Here is a 10658-nt window from a genome sequence, read left to right as displayed (position 1 = left end):
GGAGTCCTTGCACTGGTTTCCTATCGGGTTTTGTGTCGACTTCAAAATCCCCATGCTTGTCTATAAGGCTCTACTGTACATGGCTTGGCACCTCAATATCTGTGAGACCTATCTTCCTACTCCCCATCTCACAGCCTTTGTTAGTCTAAGTTTGGTCTCCTGTCTGTTCCCCAAGCCAGTCTACATTCTGTGGGTGACAGAGCCTTCTCTTGCTACTCCCCAAAGCTCCTTGCATCTTCTACTGCATCCTTAATTCATGTTTTTAATTCTTCTACTTTGATTTTGCTCCATGTAATCTTTTTTTCTTGCTGTAATGTGCTTTGAGAAGTTACTTTTACAGACACTATATAATATAGACTGAACACTGGTAGCCAATGCAATGTTATCCATTTGTTTCCCCACTGTATTTCTTCCCCTTTTATTTCAGGTGTGTTGGCATCAATGTCTCAGTATGTATGATTTTGTTAAAAAATAAAACCAGTGTAAAATGTAACCTGGACATTTGTTTTTAAATTTCCTAATTCATGAAGTATTTAAAATGTATGATCCCCAGACACCAGCCCCACACCTTTTCATGAATAAGGTTATGCTTCTTTCCACATGACGGGCTGTGTTGAAGGTCTGTGGAATACCAAATGCCTATGACTCCAGGGATTTTTTTCCTCTCTTTATGTAGGAATGAGTGAGTGCTGTATCTTGTTGGGCTTTTACTCAGGCGGGAAATATGGCACTGGAATGTGGCTGACATGAATTATTGATATAGTGAATCCTATTCGGTTTTTTTGTTTGGCAGTGCTTGCTGAATGCAGATGAGAGAGTGCAAAGACAGCAACCCGTGTCTGCCAAAGTATGTCATTTACAAGTCATCCTACCAGTAAAAGGTATAATGCATACTGACTGGCCTTCCACAGAAGCTGTTTCTCTGCATGCAAGTCATGGTTTGAAATAACAGATTTCCTCCAGTACGAAAAAATACATTTTCACTTCTTTACAACTCTAAAGTGGGATGTTTTAAATTCTGCTTTTACCATCTAGTGTACCATGTCCCTAATATTTCTTGATTCTTCTTAATTGCCATCTTCACAGACTGAATGAGGGTAAATCAGTGAAGGGTAGGTAAGGAGAAATGATCACGTGTTGTAGCTGTTCAGATAAAACCCTACCTAACCCACTGGTGGACATGTGCAAACTGGAAGGCTACTGTGCCCTCAAGACAGTGGGCACTGGTCAAGTATCTGAGTATCAAGTATCAAGTATGTGTGGAAAACAACAAGGAGATGCAGACCGTGAGGAAGCACAGAGAACTGAAAAAAAATTTAGGAAACATTATTTCTTAAAATAGCAGTCTCTATTACTGAAGCTCCAACCAAAACGTAACAAATTAAAAATGTAAATGTGTATTTAAGTATTCATTTTATGGGAAGCGATTTGCAAAAAGCCCCACCAGCACAAAATTGTATGAATATCCATTCTTCTGAAGATGAGGGTTAAAATAACAGCATGTATTCTAAGGCATTTTACTGAATGATTTTATTAGATGATATGAGCTGTTTAAAATTCCAGCAAGCCTTCATTAATTTATTTGAGCCAAATAGCAAGGTTAAGGGAGGCATGCATAGAATATTGCATGGTAGTATTTAATTTTCCCATGCCGGAATTGAAAAGTACACAGAGTGGAAAAAGTCGCTTGCTTCTTTCCCCGTTTCATTTGGACAAAGTTCACAAAGCAGAACTGACACTGACTGATTTTTATTATTGTTCAACAAGAGTCAGTACGCAGACCCCCAATCCAATGGTTCTGTATAGGAACTCAGCCATGTGTATTTATTCGTTTGTCTCCTGTCATGATTTGGGCTTTTGTTTGTATCTGGAGAGATCTGTCATGATAAAAATACAGATGTGAAGTTCACTTTTAAAAATCAGAGTGAATATAATTTACTTAATTTCTATAGTATAAACTATTCAGGAAATCCTTTCCTTGGAATGCAGGTGCCACCTGAACTATGGGATTTTTTTAAAGATGTAGATTTTTTCTGTAAGGATGTAAAATGTTATTGGCAGGTTAACAATTACAATTGGCATTTATAAAGAAACTTATCCTTAAACTCGGGATTGAACCAGAAATGGACACATGACTCGACTAAATGGTGTGGGTTTCCTCGGGACCTGAGCTCTGCTTTCCTGGTCAAGCATGAGTTAACAGTTAATAGTATTTTTTTTTCTTTGATTCGTTTCCCATATTTATGAGCTCTTGTATATCTAATTGCATCTGCTTGTTGTTTTCTCCCTTTTTCTCTTTCAATAAACTCAACTGTTGACGAAAAATGCACTGAGAGTGCTCTAGAATATTTCTTATTGGTAAGGATTGTAATGTTTCTAAACTCTGGTAAGAAACCTTTGATGCTTCACACAAAATTCTGTTTCTGAGTTAACTAGTGATCAAATCTGATATACATGATAGTGCTGATTTAAATGTTAAAGGGATTTCTAACTGGCACAGTAAATTATGCTAAACGTGACTTGTCAGAACCCACATAAGATAAGGCTAGGAGTCATGTAGTGTAGTGTAGAACAATAGCAGTACTGCAAGTTGCTTTGCCACTACCTTTCAAGTATACAGTCAACATTCATTTAATTAATTCCCCATTTTAAGCTTTGCACTCAATATAATAATAAAAATTGCTTACACTTATATAGCGCTTTTCTGGACACTCCACTGAAAGCGCTTTACAGGTAATGGGGACTCCCCTCCACCACCACCAATGTGCAGCTATCAATGGGGAGGAGAGCAGAGTAATGAAGCCAATTAGGATTATTAGGAGGCCATGATTGGTAAGGGCCAATGGGAAATTTGGCCAGGACGCCGGGGGTTACACCCCTACTCTTTTCAGACTAAATTCTTGAACTGACTTCACAGCAGTCTTATCCTGCCAGCATTCCAGATGACTACACTCATCAATGAACAAAACTTATCACTACTTCATACCTGAACAGTTGCCAAGGGTAAAACAGGAAAGCGGTATAAACATGGTTTGACCCAAAAATGTTTTACACATTAATTACACAAATTAATAAAAATTTAATTCCCAGAACCTGCTTTATCCATAGAAGGTCGTGGTGGACTGTAACCCTGGAGACACTGGCCACAAGGATGGACTACATCTTGGGTGAGAAGCCAGTCCAACACAGGACACCCAAACATAGAGACAGCAATTAGCCTCATTAGCATATCTCTGGACTGTGGCAAGGAACAGGAGAACCTGGGGAAAAAAGCAATGTAGATTCAAAAGGAACATGCAAACTCCACACAAGGAGTCCCCAGTTGGGTTTTAACACAGGACCAAAGATCTAAAGTAGTGGCTCTTGCTACTAACACTGATATAAAAACAGTCACAGTTATTAAATGATTAAATCTTAAGTAATGACAGCTGTATCTATTTGTGACAAACTATATAGTTTAAACATGATTCTAATCTATTTCTGCTTCATGACCTTGGAGACTAATCAACAATAAAGATATAATGAAATGTTCCAATTTTGATCATCGATGTCTATGAGCTCCTGGGATTTTGTGATTATTTATCTTAATCTTAAATCGGATCAATAAGGACATTCGGAACCCTTGTACATTTGAAAAAAAAGTCTCATTACAAACAGATATTGTATTATTTCATAATGCAACTAAATGCCACGTTCCCTGAACAAATCCATTTTGAACTTATCACCTTTGTTTTTCTTTATCTCATTACTTACAGTATATGAGCTATGAAACATTCTACCTGTATATGAACTAAATAAATCTGATGTTTTATCGTATTATATCTGTTGTGGTGCAGGTGGTCAGACCTTATTGAGATGAAAAAATTAAGTTATATAAATCTCATCAGAAGCTTTATTAATTTGGACAAAAGTGGAAGGCGAGAGAATTCATCGCTCTGTATCTTCCTGACAGGCATCCTGACACATATTTACCTTGCAAAATGAATCCTCTAATGAAATGTCTGGTATGCATGCACCAGCCTGACAGAGGGCGTGTTTTATTCTATTGCAGCTTCGGGATAACAATCAATAAGATGTTTCCTATGAGGCTGTTGCTAATAGGCCTAATTCATCTGAGGTCAGGAAAGCAGAAGGAAATGAAATTGCCTGAAGCCCTGCTCCACTCAAGGCTCAAACAAACCCGAAGCATCACATACATCTCACACAACAAGCCAGATTGTTCCTGACATTCTGTATGAATCAGGGTTCTCCTCATATCCCTTCAGTAAGGGGAGTAGCATCAAGGTTCCTGTGTCTATTCAGTTTTAAGGTGGCATGGATTTATAGAAGCAGGGTGCATTCTACATTGTTTTGATGGTTATACTTGGAGAAAAAAAAGCAGAAAAAAAAATCTCATGAAACACCAGCATGTATTTATTGGCATTATTGGATTTTGCAATTAGCTGTTAGTATTCTGTTCTTTTATATTGTAATTCTGTAAAGATGTATTTTTAAAACAGCCTTTCCATTTAGATTCTAGATGCTTAATATTTACTGTACTTGTGTAGTTAAATCTAATTAACATTATTGAAAATCTGAATTCCAGTAATATCCTGATTACCTGTTGGATTAAATGATGCCTTTGCGGTGGTATTGTTTGTATTGTGCTGTTGCATAGAACTACACTTTCTTCTGAAGGGGTAATGCTTTAAGAAACTTGCATGTGTTTAAAGGCAATGGATCACATGTGTTCCTTGATTTAAAGCGTGTAGTTTCTCTTAAAAATGCCATAGACTACACAACTGTTTAATATTAGCAATGTCTTAAATAAGAGAATTGTCAGATAGACCAACAGATAATATTGCAAATGACATTCACTGCCATTTATGATATAAGGCACTCTGGGGCCTTCGATCCAATTAAATATGAATGGCCCTTGTCAAAGGATGTTTTGATTTTAAATATTTCTACCTAGCATAAATGCTAATACCCAAGCAGTAAATAACAGAGGTGAAAGGTCTGAAGGATGACATTTTACAAACTGAAACTTTTTTGACCCTCATGGGGATTTGGTGTTAGTACGTCCTGAAGGATATTTGCCTATATAATAAATGTCACACATTATTAAGTCAATATTTAGGCAATGGGGGTAGAATGGATTGTATTTGATGTACACCAATGTAATATTCTGTCATTTTCTATAGAAATCTAATACCCTGACTTCACAGAAGTGAAAGGAATATTACAAATGCACTGTTTTTTTCCACTTTGGCTCTAGATTAGTGTAATCTTTCAGCGTTCGAAAGGGTACGACTTTGAATAAACATCTGAGAATCTTGGCCTTCAAGGGTGTACTGAAGAAAGTTATCTGTTTCCTGTACCAAATAAGGTTTATTTTTTATGTGCCGTATGCTTTTTCACAAGCTAAAAATAAAACTATTATTTTACTACATTCTTCTTTCAGAAAGGGACTCAGTGTCCTGGCTTGAATAAAAGAAGAATATTTATTTAGAACTCTGGTATTACAGAGCAATTCTCCCATTTGTCACTGATAGCAGCACTAAAGTAGAAGTGCCGCTATCCCTTATCAAATCAGTGTGTACAGAAAGAGGAGAATAAAATAAATGCTTGGCTATGGAAAGCCTGAGCTTTGTGGTCCCTGGGTTTTAATCTCAGGAGAGACACATTGTGCACATTGTGTGAATTTCTGAAGGGAAAGTCCAACCAAGTGAGAAGCTTATTAATGTTTACTTTGAAGTTTCAATCATACTGGAAGACCTCCCTGCTATTTCCATAGAGAGTGAATTACCAGCATCATAGCAACTGCAACACGTGTCTGTCATGGATCACAGACTCCTGTTTTCTGTTTTGCACCTTATCTTAAAAGGAGGATAATTGATACTTTGATGGACTGGTGGCCTTTGCAGCTTCATTGATCTCAATTCATTGTTGGGAGACAGAAGCTGCAGCAAGCACTTGTAGTTAAAGCTGGTACTTGGCATAACTTGTAACGTGTATGCTCAACGGGGAAAAAAAACTTTTATGGATAAATAATTCCTTCACTACTTGAGCTTACAAGCTAACTTTAAAAAAGGTCTCTCTTAAGGTTTATTAAATTCCCTCGTGAACAACAACATTTAGTGTAGGTATTAATGCTGTTCCCAATCAAATGTATTGGTAACTTAAGGTGATACAATACTATATACAGTACCTGCAAATACCTACAGTGTATATGTTCATTTAGTAATTTATTATATGCATATACTGTATACAGTATATAGTAAGTGGAAAACGAGTGCAGTGGTTAGCATTGCTTTCCTCTGAGTGCTCCAGTTTCCTCCTGCAGTCCAAAAATATACTGGCAGGTTAATTGGCTTCTGGGAAAAAATTGGTCTAAGGTGTGAGTGTGTGTGCTTGTGTGTCTGTACTGTATCTGTGTGTCAGCCCTGCAATGGAGTGGCTTCGGCTCCCCTGAGACCCTGAATTGGAAGAAGCATTAGAAAAAGAATGAATGGGTATATATATAAAAGAGTGCCTGTTGTTTTCTCTATGACAGTGTTATAATTTCATTTATGGAACCGCCAGAAGTAACCAGCCTATTCACAAAAGGTATGACATAAGAATGACTACAAATGCATAACCATCCAAGTAAGACATTCTTTTAGCTTGTGTTGCTGCTTGAAGGATATACCAGGTATTCTCAAGATTACAGTACAATTAGAAGTGTTTTGAATGTCTGTTATAGAGTGTCATTTATAATATTACATAATAAATTCTGAATGATGCTTCATTTCCCTGGTTTTTAAATAAAAAAAGCACAAATGTTCCTGCAATGTACTTAATCCATAATGTAAAACTGTTTGTCATAGTCTAAAGATGCCTGAGAAACTGAGCTGCTGTGTGAAAGGTCTGGGAGTAGACTGAAGTATGACAGCTCATCAAATGAGTAGTTTATCTATAGTGGTTGTCATTTGATAAATTTGTGTAATTAATCATTAATGTATTTAGTAATTAATGTAACGAGTATATCATACACAGCCATAATCATTTTCTTAAACATCTGTCTGAAGTACATGTCCTTGACTTAATAACACAATCTGTTGTTTGCAGGAGTTTATTTTTCATTCTCACCCCATAAAAAAGTTTGAAGACTGACAGTAATTTGTGTAAATGGAAAAAAACATCTTGCCATGCAATAAAATAATAAAAAATCAAGACTCACTTAATGTTGCATTTTGAGACCAGTGACCAAATTTGTTTTCTTCTTTAAACGAGGCATATCCAGAACAACATTATTGAACAATTTTGCATTTGATTCATTACATTTTATATTTCCCAGTCTTTGACTGTCTGTGATTATATGAAGAAATACCTGACCATTTAAAAAAAAAATACAGTAATAGTCTCACTTGATGTTGAAATAATTTTATTTTCTACCACCAATGCATGCTTTGTTATTTGCATTTTCAGAAAAAAGATGATGATACCTTTTAAAGTCTCTAGTTTTCAGAATTTTAGTTTAGGGTGTAATTGTACAGGTAAGTCCCACTTTAAAAGCGAAGTAATCACTGTTAGTGAAGTGTAATGTTTGCAGCTTTCATCTATGATGTCCTCTAATTCTAATTAAAAAAAAACTAAATTAATTTTAAGTGTTTTATGTTTACAAATTTGAAGGTGACTTCTACCTTTTTTACAATGAGAATCAATAAAAAATAATGAGTTCTTAATGATGAATGCATGAGACAGGAACTGCCAATTACTGCTAGTTCTTTATTTAGTTCTTTCACTTGAATAATTTTAAGATACTAATTAAGTTGTTTTCCTCTGCAGTGGTCATTTGAGGCAAATATAGCAGCATTTGCTGTATGCTGGTAACCGACTGAAATGCTTCTTTTATTTTTAAATCATAAAGTCTGTATCAATCAACAATTTTAAGAAAAGTTGCAGGAAAGCCAGAAAGTTTACTTATTCAAAGGCTTCATGATGATCAGAGTTAAATAAAGAAAATGTCAAATATGAAAAAGATAGCACGTGGTCATATAGAGCCTGCAATGAGCTTTATCAGTGTAGCATGGGCTGAAGTCTGTGTCAAGAATTAAATAAACCTCTCATATCCTCAACAAGTGGCTTTTGTCAACTGCTTACTGTGTTAACTTTAAAATCTGCTACCTAAGCTGGTATTCAAAGTCTGGAGGCTGTGTATTGACAAATGGCTGACGTGAGCAGATTTCTTCACTCTGAGGGAAGCTGTTTTTTCCTAATCAATCAATAAGAGACGTATTTCGTGCCTAGCCTGCTTTATCACCTGCCTTGGTGAAATTATCAACTTCCTTCTCATCTGTCTTTTACGTCTTTTCCTCAAGCAATATTAACATGTGATTACTGTTATTGGTTTCTGTCCTCTGTTTCCATCTTAAAATAGAAGAGTCAAGCACCCTTCTATTTTGAGAATTATTTCTATTCTTAATGATATGCTTTTGTTGTCTATGTCAATATATATAACAAGATGGATAATGTTCAACTAAACTTAAAAAATGAGGACACATCACAAAATACGTAACAAAGCAGAAAGAATAAATACAGTTCTGTATAATGAAAAGACACAAATGAATTTAGGTGCCTGTACATGATGTAACTATCATTCTAGTTGCACACAGGCTTACTTGACTTAATTCTGAAAAAACATACTAACATTTAATATTTACAGTTTCAATGGTCAACTAAATGTATCTATTATAATCTACTTTTTAGTTAAACTTTAATGAAAGTGACATACATATGGGTGCACTATAAAATATACAGTAGGTCCATTTATTTGAATACAAGATGTAAGCTTTATAATACTTTCTGTACCTGGCCATCTCTGTGCTTGTAGCTTCTATAAAACACTATGAATTTGGTTAAAACACCAAAAACTCCACCAGAAGAAGTGCTCTTCTAGAGTGTGTGTTGATCTCCAGCAGTTCTAACAGTGGTAACTAAAAGACTGTAACCAGAACTTCCAAGTGGTAATATATACTGGTCCACCTGGGTTTCCTGGGCATCTGCAAGCTTACACTGTTGTGAGGTGCATCGCTTCTTCAACCAGTCTAACTCTGCTTTGGGCACCATGTAAGAACTGGCAGATGGTTCTCCCATTTTGCAGGAAAAGGAACACAGTCCTCCTCAAAACAATCATATCTGCTGTCAAGCCTATTGATGTTTAGAGATTTCCATTTTTGGTGGTAAAAGAAGTTCCCAACACTTTGTGACTCATAAAATGAAAGAGGACCTCAGGTGGACAGAGAGGACACAGTAGACCTCTGAGAAGACAGGCTGCAGATCTCCAAGTTGGTGAAGGAGCTGCCGCCCTCGCTGGTGTATTCTGGGTACGAGGAACTAGAGGAAATGATGTTCTTGAGTCTGTGAAGTGCGATGATCAGGAGCATGAGTAGGAAGGCTAACAGGCTTAAAAAAATTGAAACATACACATAGACGTTCTCCATCTGCACAGAGGACGAGTCTACAGCGGTCGAAATGGACGTTGGAATGAGTTTCAGGAATGTCCCATTTTCGGGCACTGAGGTGTTGTAGTCTTCCAAAGGGAGATCCATGCCTGACTTTTTGCAGTTTCATTTATGACACATAAGGCAACATGTTATGCAGTTACTCTTCAGCATTCAAAGCCATTCTGCAGATGATGTGAAAATATCCAAGCATTGTGACTTTTTGATAACTTGCTAATTGTTATTGCTGCAAATCCTTTGCTGTAAAAAGAAAAGAAATGATGTCACTTCATTAAAAATAGAAAATAATATTAATTTATACATAAGAAACATACATATGTATTAATATTAAATGTAAGATTTTGTCCCTGTATTTGTAACAGAATTATTTACATTACTGTGGCAGAATGTAGTTTTTGTGTTATGAAGGTGGTTAATCTTTAGTTGTACCTATACAGTGCTATATGTTAAATAGGAGTGTTGTCTCAATTACCCTCAAAGCAAAAGATTAAAAGAGGGGGAGTACTGTATACTTTCTCCTAAACTGTTATTTTGTTGGTTGGTTTGATAATTTTGTGAAGCGCAATATGACTTTTGGTTCAGAGATCTTAACAGAGATCACAAAAACGTGGGACTGATTTTAGATCCCTATGTCTGAAAATGTAGCTATTTATTTATAGGAATGATTTTGTCTTTGATCTTTTCAAACACTAGTTCATGCAGTTCATCTTAACACCAGGACATTTATACATGACATTTAGAGGCAGTTATCTACTACTGTTCCTCATTCTGTGAAATTCTATTTCTGTGGTCTTAAAATGTTGTGACAGCAACTATATAGCAGAAAAAATAGATATTTCTATTTTAAAAACTTTAAAACATCGTTCTCTAAATTAACTTCGGTACAAATTTACTAGGAAGAAAATGTATGGTATCATTACCCTCAAAGAAAATTTTAAATGAACTGTAACAGTGCTAAATTTTCATTTTTTTCCCAAAACACAGGTGTGTTTACACTGGTGTGGCATAATAAATGTAGCAAGAGTTCAAAATACCCATTTATAAGCTCAATCACAACATAAAACCCAAAGAATTAAGCACACTGCAAAAATTGAGATTTACTGTTGAAAAAAAGACCCCAAACTCGCCCTGTTTTGTCAATGAATTTCAGCTACGCAAAAGCATAGGAAACAA

General features: G+C 35.9%; 1 protein-coding gene across 1 annotated transcript; it reads right to left on the bottom strand.

Annotated features, from left to right (window-relative positions):
- Positions 1-9218: 9218 nt before the first annotated feature.
- sertm1 (serine rich and transmembrane domain containing 1) lies at positions 9219-9638 on the bottom strand. Its single transcript, XM_088922190.1, has one exon. It carries the CDS (start codon positions 9570-9572, stop codon positions 9252-9254), a length of 321 nt encoding a protein of 106 aa, XP_088778316.1. The 5' UTR covers positions 9573-9638; the 3' UTR covers positions 9219-9251.
- Positions 9639-10658: the final 1020 nt, after the last annotated feature.

This window comes from Atractosteus spatula, chromosome 7 (assembly GCF_055471065.1).
Source record: "Atractosteus spatula isolate fAtrSpa1 chromosome 7, fAtrSpa1.hap1, whole genome shotgun sequence".
Taxonomy (NCBI): domain Eukaryota; kingdom Metazoa; phylum Chordata; class Actinopteri; order Semionotiformes; family Lepisosteidae; genus Atractosteus; species Atractosteus spatula.
Note: the sequence above shows the minus strand (reverse complement) of the source record. Positions and strands in the feature narration are given on the sequence as shown.